We start from the raw sequence: 23472 nt of genomic DNA on the forward strand, positions 1-23472 counted from the left end.
AAATATGTTCTTTTCAAATTATTCTTCACTGTGATGCAAAATTCTAGAAATGACGATGACCCTTAATTTAGAAATTGTGTTAAGATGATAGCTATTAAAAATCTTCCTATGTTGTGGGGGGAGGGAGGGCACCACCAAAGAATGACATCCCAGTAGCTTTAGGCATTATTTCAGTCAATGACAAAAGGGATACTTTTGTCTGATGAATAGAGGTGGACTTTTTTTTTTTTTAATGTTTAACAAGAATACCCATATTAAAAGATAAGGTAGGGAATCACTGCTTAGTTCAAGTGAGTGCCTTTAATCATTAGCGCCACAGTGATCTGGGTTTTGGAGCTGTATAAACAACACTGAGACTTTCTAAAATTTACCGTAGGTGGCAAACTAAGGCCATGAGCTGAGTATGTTATGCCATATCTCTATTTTTAGAGAGGATTGTCTTTTTAATTTTTAAATTTTTATTTTTTTAAATATTTTATTTATTTGAGAGTGACAGAGAGAGAGCACGAGCAGGGGGAGCGGCAGGCAGAGGGAGGGTGAAAAGCAGGCTCCCCGCTGAGCAGGGAGCCTGACGTGGGGCTCGATCCCAGGACCCTGAGATCATGACCTAAGCTGAAGGCAGATGCTTAACCGACTAAGCCACCCAGGTGCCCCTGAAGCAACTACTCTTGATAATTCCTTTGTATTTCTCCAGATTTAGTCTATGCATACACAAGCGTAACTGTGGCCGTATGTGTTTGTATATTTGCACGCTCATCTGTATATATGGACATCCCTCCCCAAAATGATTTCTTTTAAAGATTTTATTTATTTTTTTGAGAGAGAGCCAGAGAGCACAAGCATGTGAGCGGCAGGCAGAGGGAGAAGCAGACTCCCCGCTGAGCAGGGAGCCCAATGTGGGGCTCCATCACAGGACCCCACGATCATGACCTGAGCTGAAGGCAGCTGCTTAACCCACTAAGCCACCCAGGTGCCCCCCCAAATGTTTTAATAGCTATTTTGAAAAAGTCCAAGCGGAGCCAAAGCATAACTCTAGGATGGTCAGTTGTAGTCATCAATGCCTGTCATCATAGAGTATTACTCAAATTTCCAAAACTATTGACCTTAATTTCCCCAAATTACTAATGCACTTCTCCGTATTATGGAATATATTCATGAGATGTTTGTTAACATTATATTTAATATTCTTCATGCAATGGTAATTAAATTCAGTGTTATCAGGAACATATAACCAAATTAACAAGGGGAACATTAAAGTTGCCCCAAGGTGGTGTGGACTCATTCAATATTCTCCACTTGGTGGCAAGCACCACACACCATACATCTACTCCAAGGATTCTATTCTTTTAATTATATGAAATAATAGTTATTGATGGTTAATGAGTTACATAGGAAGAAACAATTTCTTCAGGTCCTAAAAGGCCTCACAACCTCTAGGGTCCATGTACTAAAGTCTCCTAAAGTGATTTGGAAGAGTTATAGGGTCCCTAAAGAATTTCAGTACTTGGAAATGACAGGCACAACAGAATATTCAGCTCCCCCAAGGATCCTCTATATGAGGCCTACAAAAGGATCATTAAAGCAAATACTGTACTCTTTCCAGATAAGGAAAATGAACTCATTGAATCCTACAGGGATCCAGAAGCTTACTTTAACTATTGCACCCAATTTTTACAACCTGCAGGTATAATTTCAATTTTTCTGACCCAGTGTTGTTCTTAGTAAATTTAGGCTTGTGACACCACTTTGATTTTTGGGGGGGGGGGGATATGGTCAAGGAATATAGAGGACCTAAGTAAGGAAAGCCAAACAACTATAACATATTACAACCTGACTTTAGCTATAACCTGGCCTTCCAATTCTTTTGATCATGCATCTCTAGTAATAAAATATTTTTAAGCCCTCATCCCCAAATACGGTATTTACCTACGAATATGTCTGTACTAATACATTATGTACATTATAAAATATATGCAAATTTTTAAATTAAAAAGATTAGATTAAAAACTACTTCCCTAACATTTAAAATTTTATTTACTAATGATAAGAAATCCTTCTGTTCTTATCAAAACTTATTTTAACAATATATTTTTAATGAAAGCGATATACATTTTTTGTAAAAATCTTAACATTCTGCCATATACCAAGAGGTAGGTATTATTCCCACTTTATACATGATAAAACTAAGCTTTGAGAGGTTTTATAACCTGACAAATGCCAGAGCTATAATGTGGCAGAACTGGGATTCAACCCCCTATCTGACTCTAAAACCAGTGCTCTTAACCAATGTATTATGAGAATGGAAGCAATCAAAGAAAACAAATTTATACTACAGTGTGAGTCAAAGACAGAATAAATCCTTATGACCAATCAGAATATTCTCTGCTCATTTGACCTTTGTTAATGTAATCAATTACAATCTCTGTATGACTTTGGGGAAGTCACTTTATTTATTTGAATCTTAGTTTCCCAACTTGGACTAGATGATCTTTAATGTGCTTTTTAGCATTAAAATTCCATGACTCAAGGCAGAGCACAGAGGATTTTTGGGATAGTGAAAGATACTGTAATGGTAAATACACGTCCTTATAGCTTTGTCCACACCCACAGAATGTACAACACCAAGAGTGAACCATAAAGTAAACTATGGATTTTGGATGACAGTGACGTCATCAACTGTGACACTCTGGTGGGGAATGTTGATAGTGGGGGAGGCTGTCCACGTGCAGGGAACCTTCTGCTCAAAGTTGCTGTGAACTTAAAACTGTTCTAAAAAAAAAAGTGCATTAAAAAAACTCTAGGACTCAAATACAAGAACAAATGAGGCAAACATCTTTTAAGCAGAATAGCCAGACCTTTGCTGATCTCCACATTAGGCAGGCTAAAGATGTCAAGGTCCATCACTCCTCCTTTCGTCTCTTCTGAGAGATCCAAGAGGACCAGTCTGTCTGCAATGCCCTGTACAGTACAATAAGAAAAAGAACATAGAGCATTACGCAAACACAGCCAGTTACTCAATTTAAATTCATTTAGAAGTGAAGCTAAAGGAGAATGCACAGGCCTCACGTGTTTTCTTTCTTTCTTTTTTTAAAGATTTTATTAATTTATTTGATAGAGAGAGAGGCAGCGAGAGAGGGAACACAAGCAGGGGGAGTGGGAGAGGGAGAAGCAGGCTTCCCTCTGAGTAGGGAGCCGGATGCGGGGCTGGATCCCAGAATGCTGAGATCATGACTCGAGCCGAAGGCAGACTCTTAATAACTGAGCCACCCAGGCGCCCCCTCCCCCCATGTGCTGTCTTATGAAGGAAAAGTAACACAATAGCAATAAAAGGACATGCAAGCAAGAAATTACTGTGAACCTGAGTAATGTGATGCTTTAGGCTTGACTGAAAATTGGGATCTAGCAGGACTTAACTCAGAAGTCACAGACTGCAGATTTCCTTTGATGGGACAATCAGTAATAAGGATGAATTGGGGTACTCAATACATTTGCTGTTGTTCTTGAGTTTACATTTTCATTCTGATGTCATAATTTCCATTCTGAAAGTACTTAGAGTGATTTTGGTCTATTTTAGTGACTCATTTCAAGCATGGAAGTCAATACCAATGTCAAGTTACTCTTTTAAAAAAAGGATAATAGGGGCATCTGGGTGGCTCAGTTGGTTAAGCATCTGCCTTTGGCCCAGGTCATGCTCTCAGAGTCCTGGGAAGGAGCCCGCTTCTCCCTCTCCCTGCTTGTGCTCTCTCTCTCGCTCCTGCTCTCTCTCTTGCTCCTGCTCTCTCTCTCTTGTACTCTCTCTCTCAAATAAAATCTTTTTTTTTTAAGATTTTATTTATTAATTTGACAGAGAGAGATAGCCAGTGAGAGAGGGAACACAAGCAGGGGGAGTGGGAGAGGAAGAAGCAGGCTCCTAGCGGAGGAGCCTGAGGTGGGGCTCGATCCCAGAACGCTGGGATCATGCCCTGAGCTGAAGGCAGACGCTTAACCTCTGTGCCACCCAGGCGCCCCTCAAATAAAATCTTAAAAAAAAAAAATCAAAAAGGACAACAACCTTATCTAAAATAAAATCCTATTATCATGTAGAACCCTCCCCAGAGATCTCACGGAAAACACTCCGCATGCCTATAGATGGCTGCCGGGGTGCCGTGGTAGGCTAACTGTAAACGACGGCATAGAAACTCCTCGAAGTCAGGTTACCTTTGTGGAAGGTCTTTTTCTAAAGTGGTAAGCAGTGTGAGGATCTTTCCTATACTAGAGTGCAGAGGCAAGAGTACCCAGGGGTCTACCAGATCATCAGGCAGAAAGTACAGAAGAAAACAACCCAGCTACACTACTTATTAGCTCTGTGACGCTGGGCAAGTCACTGAACTTGGCCTTACTTCATGGGGTTATGAGGATTAATATGTGACCCAGAGCTAGCAGAGGGAAGTCCTCTCTACATTGTACCTATTAATTTTATTATTGTCAACTACACTCAAAAGAGAATGCAAAGAAAACTATGAGTTACCATTTTTATTTATGAGACACACAAAGATCCAAAAGTTAAACAACAGTAGTGTGGGAAAACAGGCATTCGTACACACCGTGGGTATGAGAATAAACTTGTACAACTGATATGGGGGACAATTTGACAAGTTCTATCAAAATTTAAAAACACAGTAATTCTTTTAATCCACTTACCTCATTTATAGAAATTATCCTACAAGTTTATTAGTACATGTGTAACATGATACAATGTGTATACAGAGATTCAAAAGACTTGAAATGATGTAAATGTCCATCCGTAAGGACAGCAGCAATAATCAGGCTGTATAACACAGTGGTTTAGAGCAGAACTTCCCAAGCTTTAAGGGATCACCATTTAATAGATCAATACAGCACACGGAACACCGGGGGTTGTGTTAAAATGCATATTTTCTTCCATAGGTCTGGGGTGGGGCCTTAGACAATGCAATTTTAGTAAGATCTCAGATATTGCTGAGTAGTAGCTCGGCCACACGCTGAGCAGTAAAGATTTAGAATACGGGCTCTGTAAACGGACTGCCTCACTTCAAATCCTGCCTCCATTTATTAACAGTGTGACTTTGGGCAAGTTGCATAACCTCCCTCTGCCTTGATTTCTTCACCTGTAAAATGGCAGTAATGATAGTACCTAATATATAGGGTTAGGTAAAATTTAGTAAAAATTAGTCAAGTCGTTTAGCTGAGTTCCTGGCACCCAGTATGCATTCAGCAAAGGTTAGTTACCGCTGCTACCACTACCATTACTACTGACATCATATTTGATATTTTGTATCTTGTATCAACATATTAATGTTTACAAAGAAAAATGGGAAAAAATTTCCATTTAGACAGTTTACAGACAAAAGAATACTCATAGTGAGACTTTTCCAGCTGTTAAAGACTTAAAGGGGCCTTCCTGTACTTAACCAAAACTAAACAAAATTGATAAAACTCAGTACTGGTAGGGATATCAAAAATCAGACTGATGTGCGATTAGCAGCATAAATTAATGCTGCCTTTCTAAAGCACAATCTAGCAATATGTAATAAGTACCATAAAGACCATTCATGCCCTCTGATTCACCAGTACTGTTTTTTTTAAAGATTTTATTTTATTAGAGAGAGAGAGAGCGCGCACAAGCAGAGGGAGTGGCAGAGGGAGAGGGAGAAGCTCCCTCCCTGAGCAGGAAGCCCAATGCGGGGCTTGATCCCAGGACCCTGAGATCATGGCCTGAGCTGAAGGCAGACGCTTTACTGACTGAGCCACCCAGGTGCCCCACACTAGTACTCTTTTTGAGATTATGTACACCTAAAAGAAAATTCAGAGGAGAAAATAAGCAACTTGTAAAGCAGTGCTTATGGAAGCATTCTGTTTAGTAACAAAGGAACTGAAAACAATTCAAATTCCCATTAAGAGTGCCTAGTGTATTCAGGTGGAGGGTGGAGGAAATGAAATGAAGTCAGAAGTTAGCATATGTTGCTCTGTGCAGCCAGCTCTTAAAATTTTCTAGCTCCCTGGATACAATCTAATTATTACTAAAGTACAACCTAAGACATGTGAGTCTGAAATAAAAAGGGAAGAATTTAGATGACAATCAAAAAAAGATTTTTTTTAAGATTTTATTTGACAGAGAGCAATAGAGGGAACACAAGCAGGGGGGAGTTGGAGAGGGAGAAGCAGGCTCCCTGCCCCTCAAAAAAAATTTGTTTTTAAGATTTTATTTATTTGAGAGACAGCGAGAAAGAGAGAGAGAGAGCATGAGCAGGGTGAGCGGCAAAGGGAGAAGCGCACTCCCTGCTGAGCAGGGAGACCGATTAGGGGCTCAGTGCTGGGACACCAGGATCATGACCTGAGCCTAAGGTAGACACTTAACTGAATGAGCCACCCAGGTGCCTGACAAACAATCCAATTTTCATAGAGAAGAAAAAACAAAATGCCAGCTACCAAATAAACAGAGAGGGACAGCTATTCTACTCTGGGCTATATCCCTGAAAAGACACAGACAAGCTTTTGCCATGATACTGGGACCCTGGAAGGTCTTTTGAACCTCTCTGGAAGGGAATTTAAGCCTTTCTGAAAAATAATATATATACAAAAGATCTAGTAAAAAGGACCAATGGAAAAATAAACGAATTTCAAACAAGTGTAAAATATCAATTTAGAAACTATGATTCTAAGAGAAAGTAGAGTAATTACAAAAGAAAAGGCAATCTTTAAGAAAAAAATGTTAATTCTAGAAGGAGCTAAAATTAAGTATTATATTAAATAAGAGCTTAATTAAAGCGGCATGACTCAGAAAACACAAAGGAATTGGTGACTAAGTCAGATGAATGTCGCGTTGAGGTTTCCCTCGGAACAGGATGATGAGCCCATTGTTCAAATCACTTTTTTAAAGCCTAGTCCGTGACTAAGTACTAATTAAGAAGCAATATCCCTGATGAGAGCTTTCAGCTTTTTTTTTTCCTACTAAATACATTTTAAGGCACAATGAGGTTTTCCGACATGACAAAATGAAACCATTATTTCTTGTATGTTAAACACAAACTGCCTAAAAGTGTAGCAATATGATAGACAGATTTATAACCACGATGCTTACGTACCTTTGCTGAGATTGCTAATGTGCAGGCAATACCCAGTTCTCCACCTCCAACCACAGTTATTTTATTCACTGTTTTATGCTCGTGATTTACCCAGTTCTTTGAATTTATGTCTGAGACACCTAGAAATAAAAGTGGATTATCATGAGAATTTTGAAATAATATAAAAAAATCTCTTTTAGCCTCTTAAAAAAATACACCAACCTTCAGTAACTTGGACAGAAAACATGGTGCTAGCCCATAAGCGGCATTCAAAAATATGTGAACAAGTGAAATGCAAGACAGACAGGAATCCCAGTAAATATTCTACTAAATAGACACTACCCCTTTAAAAACAAAGTATCTTTCTAAACATTTTAAAAAAATTATATGAGACTAAAAAATCAGATTTCCATAATTCTGAAAACATCCTGATTCTTACCTCTCTGGTCTATAGTGCAAAAATGTTTAATGCCTTACTGAATTTTAGAAGCATGGATATTTTGCTTTATCCTCAATGAGAAACACTGAGAATCATTAATTTTCTGATCTAAAATACTGAATGAGGCAAAAACCACATAAACATATCATGAAAAAGGTTTGGGATCATCATATCAAGTAATTTTGAACAAAACATAAATTATTTTATCTGTCTGTATAAGAGTAATATCTTACATTTTAAGAAGCCACATTTATTGGAACCATATGGTATCACTTACCCTACAATAGATGTACAGGAATTTTTGATTCAACACAGATACATACAGATACATGACTATATTTACTTACAGAGATCCGGTAGCAGAGAGTAAAGGATATTAGTGAGAAATTATAAATTCATAACTCCGTAATGATTAAAAATACAAACCTTCAGTGATTTTTGCAATATAGGCTAGCAAGTCCACCTGCCGTGCCTCATCAGATGATGGTAGAGAATACAAGGGAAGTTCTTCTTGAAACTTGGCAATCATCTCTTTAATTAGTCCAACAATGACAGATTTAGGCTGCAGAATACAAAGGGAAAAGTTATGCAAAAATTTTCCTAAAGAATACTACCTTGTTAACCTATACGTTGTTATCAAGTTAACCAAAAGAAAGTTTTGCATTATGCTCTTAGGTTTTGAAAACTACAATACAAATTACATTATACTTTTTTTTTTAAGATTTCATTTATTTATTTGAGAGAGAATGTGAGCGAGAGAGGGCACGAGCGGGGCAGAGGGAGAGGGAGAAGCAGACTCCCTGCTAAGCAGGGAGCCGATGGGCTTGATCCCAGGACCTTGAGATTATGACCTGAGCCAAAGGCAGACACTTAACCAACTGAGCCACCCAGGCGCCCCCAAATTACATAATACTTTTAACTGAGAAATTACTTAATTCTTTTAACTGAAAATTAGAGAAATGCTAATCCACATCTCCAAAAGATGGGAAAATAACATGAATGTGCTTATAGCAAAGTACCTACGTTCAGGAACTGTCTATCTTCTTTTGATTTTTTAATTTTGAAATAGTTGTAGACTTATAGAAAAGTTGCAAAAATAAGTGCAAAGCATTTTCATATACTCTTTACCCAGCTCACTCAAATGTTAACATTTTAGCACATATATTTTCTCAGTCTCTTTCCCTCTCTATACTTTTCTGAACCGATTGAGAATAAATTGCAAATCTAATACCTTTTCACCTCTAAATACTTTAGTGTATATCTTCTAAAAGAAAAAACAAAACAGGGGCGCCTGGGTGGCTCAGTCGGTTGAGCATCTGACGCTTGGTTTCCGCTCAGGTCATGATCTCAGGGTCATAATATCAAGCCCTGCGCTGGGCTCCACACTTGGCATGGAGTCTGCTTGAGATTCTCTATCTCCCTCTGCCTCTGCCCCTCCTCCTGCTTCATGTGTGCATGCACTCTCTCTCTGTCTCTTTCTCAAAATAAATAAATAAAATCTGTAAAAAAACAAAAACAAAAAAAACCCCAAACAAAAAATGGACAATCTCCTATACAAGCATTATCACATTATAAAGGTAACACTGATAAAATATTATCTAATCCAGTACTGTTTCTTTTATTAACCAACCTTAGTGAAATCCACATAACCTCTCTGAGCTTCAGTGTTATCAGCAATATAATATGAATAATAAATCCCAAGTGGCTGTTATGAGAAACAAATGCATGCAACCTATATGCTGTGAGTATAAAATATATATTATTATTCTTAAAAATATTTAGTAGTTAGCTTATTTTAAAAAGTGCTTAATTTCTCAGAGTCTGAGTTTCACTATTTATAATTATTAAGACAGTGAAGTTATTAGGATCAAAAACTCAAGCACTTTTATTTTATTTTTTTTAAAGATTTTATTTATTTATTCGACAGAGAGAGAGACAGCCAGCGAGAGAGGGAACACAAGCAGGGGGAGTGGGAGAGGAAGAAGCAGGCTCATAGCGGAAGAGCCTGACGTGGGGCTCGATCCCACAACGCCGGGATCACACCCTGAGCTGAAGGCAGATGCTTAACCGCTGTGTCACCCAGGCGCCCCTCAAGCACTTTTAAAGACCAAGCAGATAATGTATAAAGTTGTCAAGTAAGAGAAAATTTAGGGAGATGGTTATTGTGGCAAATTGGAAAGAGTGTACATATAGGCATTCAAATTCATATTAAGAACAAAACAAAACAAAGCCACTTTCCTGTTCAACAAAATTCTGTAGGTCTAACATAGCACACTGAATCTGTTGGGGAAAACGTCTGCAATCCTTGGCCTAGACAGCCTCTAGATTTCTTCCAGCTCCAAAATTCTCTGTAATTCTACTACATAATTACAATTCCAACTGCATGAGCAACTTAAAGTTACTGTAGTAATTTTAAATAGGGAAAATTTAAATAATGTAATGTCTTCTTAAGACCAGTTCTAGTTTAAAATTTTAGCTTACAATAAAGAGGCTCAGAATAATAAAATGAGGGGCGCCTGGGTGGCAAAGCGGTTAAGCGTCTGCCTTCGGCTCAGGGCGTGATCCTGGCGTTGTGGGATCGAGCCCCACATCAGGCTCCTCTGCTATAAGCCTGCTTCTTCCTCTCCCACTCCCCCTGCTTGTGTTCCCTCTCTCGCTGGCTGTCTCTATCTCTGTCAAATAAATAAATAAAATCTTAAAAAAAAAGAATAATAAAATGAAATCAATACTGTTTGAATTGAAATCAAACACAATCTCAACTAGCCTATATATATCTGAGTATTTACTATACAAACAAAATATGAAAAGAGATGCCAATGAAAACCAGAAAAAGGAAACAAGAAATATGAATTCCCACAACAGGGCACAAATGTCAAAATACTGTTTAAGGATAGCTAAAAAAAAAAGGGGGGGGTAAATATGAATGGAGATAAACAGACAATTCAAAAAAGAAGGAGCATATATGATCGACTGATATATGAAAAAGATTTCAATTTCTCAAATAGTCAAAAAACTAAGCATTAAGATATCATTTTTGTCCCTCCAAATGACAAATTTTTATTATGCCCTGTTTATCACATTTAACTGGCAATCTTATTTATTAAAATCACCAAATAATGCAAATGACATACAAATTCATAAAGTAAAAGGTCAATGTTCCTCCATCTAACCTCCACTACCAACGACCTGGTGTGCATCCCTTCTTTTTGTATTTCTTTTTTTCTTCTTTTAAAGGTTTTATATATATGAAAAATACAGAAAAATATAAAAAGTAAAACATGTCCATAATTGCACACCATTTTATGGGATGTATATAAAATAAAAAGTTGTAATCCTAACACCATCCTTCACTCCAACTTCACTTGACTCTTGACATATCCCTGTTCTCATTCAGGGGTTTCCGGTCCTCCTGTCCTACAACTTCCTGGATACACAGAAATATATTCTAAATTATCCTTTCACAAAAATCTTAATTACTTACAAAAATGAGAACATACTCTACATCCTTCTAAGTAAATATATAAAGAGAAGCAAAGGTTTGCTTTGCTTTAATGATAGTACCTTCTGTTAGAACGAGGGCACCGCAGAACAGGGATTCTACACTGATTTCAAGCGATGGTAGACATACATTTTGTCTACCTTTTGGAGGCCAATTTGGCAATATATAAAATAGCCTTCAAAGTATTTATAAACTTTGATCCAACAATTCCATTCCTAGAGATTTATCATTAGGAAATTATTAAAGATTTATAATATGTATACATTTATGTTAACATATATTTATCTTTAAGGATGCTCTTCATTAAATTTCTAACAACAGACCAATTTGTAAATAAATTATGCCAATATTTTTATGCGAGATCATCAGGCAACCAATTAAAGACCACGTATTTTGAAAATATTGTTTAAAATGAGAAGTGCTCAATATAATGGTAGATGAAAAATACAGAAAACAAAATTGCATGTGAGAACTTGCAAAGCAAATAAATTAGCTACATATATCATCATGAAGAAATTTTTAAAACTTAATGCTCAGTTAAAACAAAACATGCAACCGAAGATTTTATACAGTATGATTCAATTTACATAAAGGTCAAAAACAGGCAAAACTACAAATAAATACATGTATTACATAAAAATCCTCAAGAAGGAGGAACTAGGAAATAATGTGGAATATCTTGCTATTAACTTTTCATGTGCTTTATCGACAAGGTACTGAGCAACTATCAGAAGAGAGTGCGCAAGTAAGAGTTGGCCCCAGACCTGGAGAGAGCACTTCATGCACGCTGCTGTCTGTCACTGGGGTTCTGGAACTTGGGGACTCCAGGGAGCTCAATTTCAAAATACTTTTAAAGTCCATATGAGGAATACCATTGAAAGAAAATTCAGTAACTTATTTGTGCCATTAGGATAAATACTCAGAAAAATAAAAACTTTTAAAAGAAAATCCAAATTGATCTTACATGGCTCCAGTTATGAAGATAGGGCAAGTATATTCGGCCTTGAGCATCCACATGTTTTCCCACTGAGATTCCCATATTTGCAGTTGGCTTTAAGAAGCAAATGGGGGGAGCAAAAGGGTGGGAATCCAAAATCCACAAACGAATTGGTATATTATATGTATTACCTATTTGAGACAAAATAAACACATTTTCAAACAATGACGAAGCATACACATTATATTTACCGTACAGCTCGGTGGCATTTTAAGGCGTATGGTCAAGTGTATATATATATAAAGGATCTCCACAAATCAAGGCCTACTTCTCCATTTTCATGTTCCCATTAAAGCACCAGCATAACACTTGAAGAAATTTAATTAAGACAACGACCAGCTCGTCCAATTCCATAACTATTTACAGGGCCTACTGTGCCAGGAATTTGGGATACAGAAACTTCTCTATGTAACCTTCTTCGCTCCATTCAAGCAGAGCTATTTGAACCTTTCTTGAAAGGTAGTGGACACTTCTATTTTTATACTTATTCTGCATTGAAGTTATTTGCCTACAGGTCTGTGTTTCCTTTCACAGTGTAAATTTCCAGAGGATTATGTATTATTCATTTCTATATCCCCTGCACCAAGTAATGTGCCTAACATACTGGCTGACAATAAAGGTTTCTTATATAAATAAGAGTGAGCGAATGAATAAACAAATGACAAATGAGTGCATCAACAAAGATGAATTCAATACATTCGATACTGACCCTCAAGTTGCTCATTAAGTGCAAACAAGCTGGGTTAGACACACAGAACTTGGAGTTGAAAATAACCTCAACAGTTACCTTGTCCAGCGGTTCTTAAATCTTAGTGTACTGAGAGACGGGAACTCGAGTGCATGCACTTCCAGTGTTAACCACGTACATGCATCATGCCTACCGAGAGCAAAAATCTCTGACGGCCCTGGATGCCAGGAAGCCCTAAGCTAAACCTAATGAAAGTGTAAAAACTAAACTTAAACTAGAAATCTGATCAATTACCTTAGCTGTTCTATTGTATCTCCTGATAGTCACTCTTGCTTTCATAATCTTACTGCATGTCTTTCACTGTATTTATGAACGTGGCTGCTCAGGAGCAAGAATGCCCGGGTTCGAATCCTAGTTTCCCCCATGACTAGCTGTATGATTTTAGGCAAGTTCCTTAACTTCTCTGTGCCTCAATTTCTTCCTCCATAAAATGGAAATAATAATAGCTCCTACCCCATAGGGTTGTTGTGAGGATGGAATTAGTTAAGGTATGTAAAATTCTTAGAATGATATATGACATGGTAAGCATCATGAAGGGTTAGCAATTTTTGCAATTTACCTCAAACCCATTTTGGAAATAGGCCAAGTCTAAACTTAAAAAAAAGTTTTATTTTCCTCTGCACTCCTTTTCTTACTAAGGAAATCTTCCTCCCACTGAAAGCTACTTTTCTCATCTTGCTTCCTCCTCTAATGATACGAGGATACTCAGCCCTGTCTGCACATTGGAGGCACTTAAGAAACTTGGAAACATACCAGTATCCAGGCCACTCCCCCAAAGTTTCTGATTCAATGGGATGGGTGTGGATAACATTTTTTAAAAGCTTCGCATGTAATTCTAATGTGCAGGTAGGGCTGAAAATCAGTACATTATAGAAATGTCCTAATACTTGTATTTCAGTAGTTCACAGAACCACACTCCTCTTCTACTTTTGTCTAAGTCTTAACAACAATTTTTTAAATTGAGATATATAACATATTAGTTTCACTGTATAACGTAATGACTTGATATCTGTATATATTGCAAAATGATCACTACAGTAAGTCTAGTTAACATTCGTCACCATAGCGTCTAAGCATTTACAGTTTGTGTATAGACATAGCAATTGATCCATAGATAATTCTGTGATTATAAAGTCATGTGATCAGAGCACCACAAAGTGACCAACAGGTACTGAGACACACCATCAAATTCCTCCAGAAGTAGTTAAACTCTGTCAAATGTTATATACTCTCCAGAGGAGTGTTTTTCCAATTGTGGTTATGACAGGTCACAGAATTAATTTAGTGGGCTGCAAGCAGTATCTTAAAATGGAATTGAAAAGAAAATAGAATATACGACAGGTGGTACGGTGTTTCATTTATACATGTATGTAGCATGTTAGCTATGTATATAAAAGTCTTTCTTATTGTGCGTCACAATCAAAACATTTGAAAGCCACTGTTCTAGGCCATGCAAATTTTTTTGTTTCATAATATAGTTGGAGTCGTAGGCCAAATCCTGATGCTGCCACTTTCTGTGTTAACCACTACATATTAAAGAAAAGGAAAGAAATGTCTGTTGATGGTATCTTCCTAATTGACCAAGGATCTGCTGCCTCCCTTAACGTCCCGCCCCAGCAGCGCCGATGCATTTTAATAGCCCATGCTTGGCAAAGCAACTGGTGAGCCTGATTCCCGGGTCTAACTGGTAAGATTCACTACTGGTGTTCTGTTCTCTTCTTCCTTCCTTCTTTCCCATTCTTTTCTGTCAGCAAATGCCCTGCCTCCTACCCTGCCCATTTAGCTTTCAGTAATTCACCACCAAAGAGTCAGAACTCCTGGTAGAGTCCTCAGATCTGAAGTAACTGTATCATAAAAATATAATTTAAATTAGCTGTAAATAAAGTTCAGATGGGTATCATCTTATTAAGATGAATACACATCTCTAAAGAATGAGTGGATGAAGAAAAAGAGTCATCACAACCTTGACACTATCTCGGAGATAATAAGAAATAATCTAGAAAATGTCTGCAGGTATACCTAAGGAAATATCAATGGAAGATTCATCAGGGGAATAGGACTGGGTGGGAAGCTAGTTACAAGCTTAACCTCATCCTTTCTCAATTGTTTAAATTTTTTTAGCATGAGTATATATTATTATACTAATAAAACTAGGAGGGGCGCCTGGATGGCTCAGTCAGTTAAGTGCCTTCGGCTCAGGTCATGATCTCAGGATCCTGGGATGGAGCCCGGGGTCTGCCTCTCTGCTCAGCAGGGAGTCTGCTTCTCCCTCTGTGCACATGCTCTGTCTCAAACGAATAAAATCTTTAAAAAAACAAAAACAAAAACAAAACTAGGAACTGAAAGAAATATAGACAGACAAATAATCATAGTCAACATTAAACATCTATTATATGCCAGGCATTACGCCAAGAGCTTTACTTACAGTAATTCATTTAATCCTCATAGTTCTAGAGTGAGGCTCTATTATTGTACCATTTTACAAATGACAAAGATAATACATGGTGACCTTCTGATCAGCAGGAAATAACTAGTGTGCATCACTGAGTTGATATAATTCTACTCAAAAGCAACGAAAAAAAAGAGTGTACTGCAAAAATAAAACCACTACAGGTACCATTACTACTTTGGAAGACTCAATGTAAGAATCAATGAATTAACTCCTTGGCTCCCGGAGATGCAGAATGCCAATGAGGGGCATCATACCAATGATAGTAAAATAAGTTTTATGCCCTCTTGTTACTTCCCCACACTGTCCTTGAAACTGAAATGCTACTAAGTAGTGATTCATTTAAATTCATGAGCACCTCTGCTAATATATTATTACCCTTGACATCATTGGGGTGGGTAAGAATTGGGAATAAAATCAATCAACCAGTCAATCATTGGGGTGGGCAATAATTCTGTCTCTCTCTCTCTTTCTAACATTTAATCATAATAAATGCAGAACACAAGTAATGGGAAACAGGTCTGAGTAAGGTTCTCTAGGCAGCCAGAAAAGAGTCTAAGAGCTTGGCAGGAGAGGAGCAAGGAGGGGGGAAAAATCAATTCTGCAATTTCTGAAGAGCTCACTGCTATCTACTCTCATCTCCAACCACATTCCTATGTATAAAAACCACACTGAATTCCTATGCATTTCCTGTGCCAAAGGAGGTGTCATGGTGGGACAAGAACAGAAGCAGAATAAAACATGAGTGCACCCCGGGTAATGAGCCATCATGGAGGAGAAGAAATTAAGAAGGGTTTGTAATAGTCTAGGGACTACTGTAATGAAGCACCTACTTTGAAAAAAGTCCCCCAAAATACAGCTCCTTGGTGTCTTCTGAGCAGTGTATTCCCACAGTACAGAGCTGAATCTCTTGTAAAGGAGCAAACTCCACTGTTCTCTCCCCATCTGTTTTCAGATCCTCCTCAGCCCTTTCTTCAGGGCACCTCCTCTCTCATATGCCCAGCAAATTCATTTATTAGTCAGTAACCGAATAAACAAACTCAACCATTCAATAAATATTTAGCAAGCATTTTCTATAAACACAGCACTGTGTATTAGTGATTTTGGATAATATCCCTCCTGGGATTATTTGCATTTTAAATGAGGAACAAATGTTTAGTTGTGGAATTTCAGGCACCCCCTTCAGAGAAATATATTAGAACCAATGCTTCACTGGTGTTCTTTACATCATACTACATAAGCAATCACCTGTGATACCTATCTGAAAGATTAGTCCTGTTGAACCCTCATAGAAGTAGGTCTGGACAAACAGGAAGAGTTAACTATAGGGGAGCTAGTGATTTTTTGTTTTTTTGGGCAAACACTTAATTATTTTAACCTGTCAGGCCACCTGAAAATATGTTGCTTTCTTTGAGCTCTAATGGGCCCCAAATTTCCTACTGGAGTTTCAAGTTATGGCCTGATACTGCTGTGTGGTCTTAGGTAAGTTACTTGACTAGGCCAAGATTCAGTTTCAGCCATAGAATGGGGACATCATACAGACGGAAAGGGAGAGTAACAAAACATTGATATAATGGAGAAAAAGGTGTGATCCTTGCATTTTGCTGTGGAAAGCAACAAGAACTTTCCATAAGAGCAGGCCTATGTCTGTGTAGGGGCCCAGGGCAGGCTGCCCAAGATGGGCCACTCTGGCATAAAGACTATTTTGAGTTAAGAGTAATTGAAACCCAGCAGATGCAGGAAAAGCTCTCTGCCTCCCTCTCAAATGCCTACATTTACACTGGAAGGAAGAGTCTATAGGAAGAAGAGAGCTCTTAACAGAGATTCCCCTTTACCAAGAAAACTTATCTGCCTAAGAGGGCAATCTTTGTTTTTCTAAGCATCTCCTTTCCCTTCTTGCTAAGGATCTTTCTCCCTTTTGTGTCCACAGGCCCCTCCCCTCTCCTTTGCTCATATGAGCTTCATATTGGCTCAGGGTCTTTGGAATCTCATGTCTGTGTGCATCCCCCATAAGTATGCCTATTAAGTTTGAATTTCTCCTTCGCATCGGTCTCATGTCAATTTGATTCTAAGTTCACCTCAAAGGACCACAAGGCAGAGGAAGGTCTTCCTCCCCAATATCTGTCTTACCTTCCTACTTCCTCTAGGAGAGTAGTGGGCACATAGTTGATGCTCAGTTAGTATTTGTTGAACTGAATCGAATATGTTGATATTAATCTAGGCCACAGCCTAGATGGGACAGCATTCTGCTATACCCAATAAGGTTCATTAGATGATATATATGTGAAAATAAATACTTTAGAAATGTTATGGAACTACAGAAATATAAGTTCTTGTTTAATTGCTCTTTTACAAAATCCCCACATTTTCTCCAGCGCCACACTTACCCTGATACATCACAGGAACAGTGCCAGTGAAATTCAGCAGGTCTTTCTGGGAGCTATCTTTGAACACTGGAAGAAAAAAAGCCCCAAAATATGCACTTAAAAGTAGAAAAAAACAGCATTAAAGTTTGTGCATGCACATACACACGTATAGAAGCACACATAATTTCTAAAGTTCATCATCTAGGAATCTATAAATATATTGACAAGGGGGAATTACTAGATATTGTTTTCTTAGAAAGGCAAGAGGGCAGCTGAAAACATGCAGGGCTTTGATATAGAAAGGTTCTAGGCCTATTTTTCTCACTCAGACACATGGAACTTTTGACTACTTCAATCTCTTTGACCTTCAGTTTCATCGTCTACAAAACAAGGATAGTAAGACTGCATTATAAAGTTGTCATAAGGATCAAACAAGATAATGTGAAAACACATCTAAGAAGTTTAGGATTACAAAATGTGGGGACATTATCAAATAATTGTAATGTGTAACAAATCAGTTATGATCACTTTCAGATACCAGACTATAACTTTATAATCAGAAAAAAAGAATGTTAGCTTTATTTTTTAAAGTTACCTTTTTGGAAGATCACTAATTATCTTCTTCAGTTTCTCTAACTGCATTATTCTCAACCTTTTTTACACCTTCATGTCCCTGAGACTTCGGCTTACCCATCAGTGACTGTATACAGTGGTGGAGATACAGAGGTGGAGAATTAATGCCCTCATCTCTGAATTGAATACAGAAAACACTACCTTCAGTTTTAAATTACCCAATTGTCTAGGAAGGTAATCCTCTTAGTACCTCAGTAACTATACTATTTAGGCAGTGGGAGGAAAAATTCTAAATAAATTTTATGACCTATATTAGAAAGGGAAAAGAGGAAACCAGGCTGACAGAAGATTCAAGACCAAGAGGGTGCATAAGCACAAATGTTTACCTCGAATTATATAAGTGAAAGGTAACAGTGGGTAAAAGGATCATTCCATGGTAAAAACTAAAACGGAAAAGAGCAGTGGAAGAGGGACTGTTATTCAGGAACACAGAATAACCTAGAAATGTGGTAGAGGAGCTGTAGGTGTAAATCTACATTGTCTAATCAAATTATTCGAAAATCCAAAATAGAAGTGATTATGACACATCTTCAATAACAAAATGGACATTAACAATATTAATCCTATAGCTTGAGAGTTCAATGGCATCATGGGTCATTTTCTCTAAAGAGAAGAAATGAGAATAAGAATTAACTGGTATAATGACGTTTTAAGTCTATATGATGAAGAAAGACATTGAAAAGAACAAGCCGTATGCGAACAGAGGGCAAGACAGACATATGTACAAACCCGACTCCAACCCTAACTTCCTGTGCACTTGAACAAGTTATTTAAACTCTTTGAGCCTCAGGTTCTTTATCTGAAAAATGAAGATGATAACACTTACCTCACAGCTTTGGTTGTAAAAAATATGTAAGATAATGCAGATAAAACATTTGGAAACATATCAGGCATTCAATAAATAGTAGCTGTGATACCCCCATCCCAGACACTTATGCAGCACCAAATCATGAGGTGCTAATCGAGAGAGGCCAGCCACAGATGGGCTAGAATTTAATAATTTCTTCTACATGTGACAGTGGCTATTCCTAAGAAATACTTCAATTACTCAAGTTTTCTAATATATAAATAAATATTAATTAGACACACTTCTTAACACAACGAATTCAAATATAAAACATACCCATGTAGAACAAAGAAGTTTTTCAAAACTGTGTGTTTTGACTAATTGTGGCTCCTAAAATCAAATTAGTGAGTCTCAATCAGCATTTGTTTTTAAATGAAGTGGAATGGAATAGAAAATGCCAGAGTGTACACAGTATTTCAGTTGTGTGTCTATAGAGTCACGATATAAAATGTATCTCCAAGGGGCACGAAGGTGGCTCAGTGAGCTAAAGCATCTGCCTTCGGCTGAGGTCATGATCCCAAGGTCCTGGGATCGAGTCCCACATCAGGCTCCGAGCTTGGCAGGGAGTTTGCTTCTCCCTCTACCCCTCCCTGCTGCTTGTGCTCTCTCTCTCTCATGCTCTCTTTCAAATAAATAAATAAATAAATAAAATCTTTTAAAAAAATGTATCTCCAAGTATGGGTTGTGGTCAGAAATTTTAGAAGATACTGAAGTAAAATTTTTCTTAGGTAACTCTAAGTGAACAAGATAACTAAAACTTTGTTATTAATAATTCAGAACCAACCATATGGTAGGCAGAATAATGGCCTCCAAAGATGCCCAATATCCTAATCCTTGGAACCTGTGAATTTGTTAACTTATTTGACAAAGAGACGTTTTAGATGCAATTAAGTTAAGGACCCTGGGATGGGGGAAATTATCCTAGATTATTGGAGCGAGCCTAATCTAATCACATTCGTCCTTAAAAACAAAGATTCGGCTACAGAAGGATGGTCAGAGAGGTGCAACATTGCTCACTTTGAAGATGGGGGAAAGAGATCAAGAGCTAAAGAATGTGGGTCAGCGTTAGAAACTAAGAAAGGCAAGGAGGGGCGCCAGGCTGGCTCAGTCAGCAGAGCGTGCAACTCCCGATCTCAGGGTCATGAGTTCGAGCCTCACCTTGTATGTAGAGATTACAAAAAGAAATAAATAAACTTAAAAAAAATAAAAATAATAAAAAAGACAAGGAAACAGATCTCTGCCAGAGTCTCCAAAAAGGAGCTAAGACCTGTCGACACTTTGATTTTAGCCCAAACATGTGCTGTACTTCTAGCCTACAGAACTCTAAGACAGTAACCTTGTGTTTTTTTAAGCTACTAAATTTGTGCTGGTTGGTTGTTGTTGTTTACTTATTTTATTTACTTATTTATTTACACTCAAGTATAATTAACACACAGCGTTCTATTAGTTTCAGATGTACACTACCATGATTCAGTAATTCTATACATTTGTCAGTGCTTATCAAGGTAAGTGTGCTCTTAATCCCCTTCCTCTTTCACACACCCATCCCACCACCACCCCTCTGGCAACCAACAGTTTGTTCTCTGTATTTAAGCCTGTAAGTTTTTGCTAATTTGTTCTGGCAGTAATAGAAAACTAATACAATATGTTGTATTAACTTAAATTTCCTCCAAAACCACAGGTTGCAAAGTACTGTTCGAAACCAAGGGATAGAAAAGAGAAGTGAGAAGTTATAATTGTGTAGCTCTCTGTGAATAATTAACAATCTAATGTAGCTAAAACTCGGGTTATGATTCTTACCATAGGTGTCCACAGAATATCTGAAATGTGGGAAAAACATATTTACATTCTTTAGTTCTTCCACAGTTAGATCTCTGAACTTGTACTGAAAAGAGAAAAATGAGAACGGAATAAGAATAAAGCTGTAAGCAGCAGAACAATTACAATTAACCTTTAACAGAACACTATGTGCTAGGCCCTGGGCTCTGAGTTTTATGAACATGAATAGTATCTGATTTAATCCTTTTAATAAGGACACCATGAAGTAGATAATAGGGCTGATAACTGCTCTACTCTACAGAGGGTGAAAATGAAAGCTAGAGAATCAAAATGACTTGCTGAGTTAGGTAGCAAGTTGAGAAGTAAAGCCAGAGCTCAAACTCTGGACCTGGGCCTTTCATCACTGAATCAAACGGCCTCCCAATACATCCTGAAGGCTTAAGAAGTAGGGCAGGGGCACCCACGTCACCAGTGTTCAAGATCCAAGTCTCATTCTTGAATATCTCATTCACCTGAGACACCTTGAATTTCCCTCCCAACCCTCCTGGTACTTCATCCTGGGTTTCAAAGGAAGAACAGACAGCATTCGAGGGTTTGTCGTCAAGGTGAGTGAACTGCCTCCTCATTCATCCAGATATACTCCCAGAAATGCTACCTTGGCAAAATCACTTATTTCCTCATTTACAAAGAAAAATAATACCTACCTCCTAGACCTGTGCTGGGGATTAAATGAAGGAAAAAAATGTTAAGAATTTTTTCTTGGGGTGCCTGGGTGGCTCAGTCAGTTAAGGGCCTGCCTTTGACTCTGGGAAACAAACTGAGGGCTTCAGAGGGGAGGGGGTTGGGGGAATGGGATAGGCTGGTGATGGGTATTAAAGAGGGCACGTATTGCATGGTGCACTGGGTGTTATATGCAAGTAATGAATCATGGAACATTATATCAAAAACTAGGGATGTACTGTATGGTGACTAACATAACATAATAAAAAATTATTATAAAAAAAAAAGTGGAGATCCAGTTAAAAAAAAAAAAAGGGTCTGCGTTTGGCTTAGGTCATGATCTCAGGATCCTGGGATTGAGCCTCACATGAGGTTCCCTGCTCAGCGGGGTGTCTACTTCTCTCTCTTCCTCTGTCCCTCCCCCTGCTCATGCTCGCTCTCTAAATAAATCTTAAAAAAAAAAAAAAGAATCTTTTCTCAATCTGAAAATGAATTTGAAAAAACAATTGCATTTGCAATAGTATCAAAAAGGAAAAAACCACTTAGGAATAAATTGAACAAGATGTAAAACTTAGTGTAAAAACTACAAAACTTTGTTGAAAGAAATTAAAGTATGTCTAAATAAAAGAAAGCCATCCCTTGTTAATAGATCAGAAGACTTACCATTAAGATGGCAATATCCCCAACAGATTCAGTAATCAACAATCCTTATCAAAATCCCAACTGGCTTTTTTTTTTATTTGCAAAAATTTACAAACTAATCTTAAAATTCATATGGAAATGGAAGAGACCTAGAATAGCCAAAAACAATCTTGTAAAAGGACACAAAAGTTGGAGGATTCATACTATAATTAAAAGACAGGCTAGGGGCGTCTAGGTGGCTCAGCTGGTTGAGCGTCCCACTCTTGGTTTCAGCTCAGGTTGTGATCTCATGGCTCGAGGGGTCGAGCGCCACATCAGGCTCCATGCTCAGCAGATTCTCTCCCTCTGTCCCCCCCACTTACCCTCTTTCTCTCTCTCTCCCTTTCTCAAATAGATAAATCTTAAAAAAAAAAAAAAGACAGGCCATAATAAAAAAGACAATAACAAGTATGGGAGAGGATATGGAGAAATCAGAACCCCTGTATACATAAACCACCGCTGGTGAGAAAATGGTGCACCTGCTTTGGAAAAGTTTGGCAGTTCTTCAAAAGACTAAGCATAGAGCTACTGTCTGACCCAGGAATTTCACTCTGAGGTATATAACCAAGAAAAATGGAAACATATGTCCATACAAAATACGTGTGCACTATTGTTCAAAGCAGCATTATTCATAAAAGCCAACAAAACAAGCCAAATGTCCATTAACTGATGAATGGATAAATAAAATGTGATATATCCATAAAATGGAATATTCAGCCATAAAAAGAATAAAGAGCTGGTACGTACTACAACATGGATGAACCTTGAAAACATTACGCTAAGTGAAAGAAACCAGACACAAAAGGCCACATATTGTATGATTTGTATATGAAATATCCAGAAGAGGCAAATCCATGAAGCAGAAAGTAAATTAGTGGGTGCCTAGGGTTACAGGAGATTGAGGAAATGGGGAATAACTGCAAATAGATTCTATTTCCTCTCTCTGAGCCTTAAGCTTTTCATTTGCAAATGAGATACAGCTCCACTATCTACCAACTTCAACAGGTATGTATGAGACCTTAGGATTAACACACAGAAAAGTGGGATATTAAACAAAAACATATACAATAGTAAATACAGACAAGAAATGAAGAATCCACATAAAGCATATCTAAGTTAGAGAAAGGCCTCCAGGAACAGCTGTCTACAATCTACAGTAGAATCTAGAATGGTACAGAAAATTAGAGAGAAGGGAGAAGATCATTTTATTTTACTTTTTATTTATTTTATTT

At 37.7% G+C, this 23472-nt stretch overlaps 1 protein-coding gene across 4 annotated transcripts in view; it reads right to left on the reverse strand.

Moving 5' to 3' along the window:
- UEVLD (UEV and lactate/malate dehyrogenase domains) overlaps positions 1-23472 on the reverse strand; it is a 44694-nt gene that overhangs the window by 18621 nt on the left and 2601 nt on the right. For all 4 annotated transcript variants that reach the window (XR_004621327.1, XM_002926157.4, XM_019806828.2 and 1 more), the window contains 6 exons: positions 20861-20945; positions 17602-17667; positions 11985-12148; positions 7948-8083; positions 7104-7222; positions 2856-2958 (listed from right to left, as the gene is read on the reverse strand). Coding sequence is in view for 3 of the 4 variants with exons in the window: in XM_002926157.4 (XP_002926203.2) it covers positions 2856-2958; positions 7104-7222; positions 7948-8083; positions 11985-12148; positions 17602-17667; positions 20861-20945 (673 nt within the window). In the remaining variant the exon portion in view is untranslated. The remainder of the gene's footprint in view (positions 1-2855; positions 2959-7103; positions 7223-7947; positions 8084-11984; positions 12149-17601; positions 17668-20860; positions 20946-23472) is intronic.

The sequence above is a fragment of the Ailuropoda melanoleuca genome, chromosome 16, assembly GCF_002007445.2.
Source record: "Ailuropoda melanoleuca isolate Jingjing chromosome 16, ASM200744v2, whole genome shotgun sequence".
Classification (NCBI taxonomy): domain Eukaryota; kingdom Metazoa; phylum Chordata; class Mammalia; order Carnivora; family Ursidae; genus Ailuropoda; species Ailuropoda melanoleuca.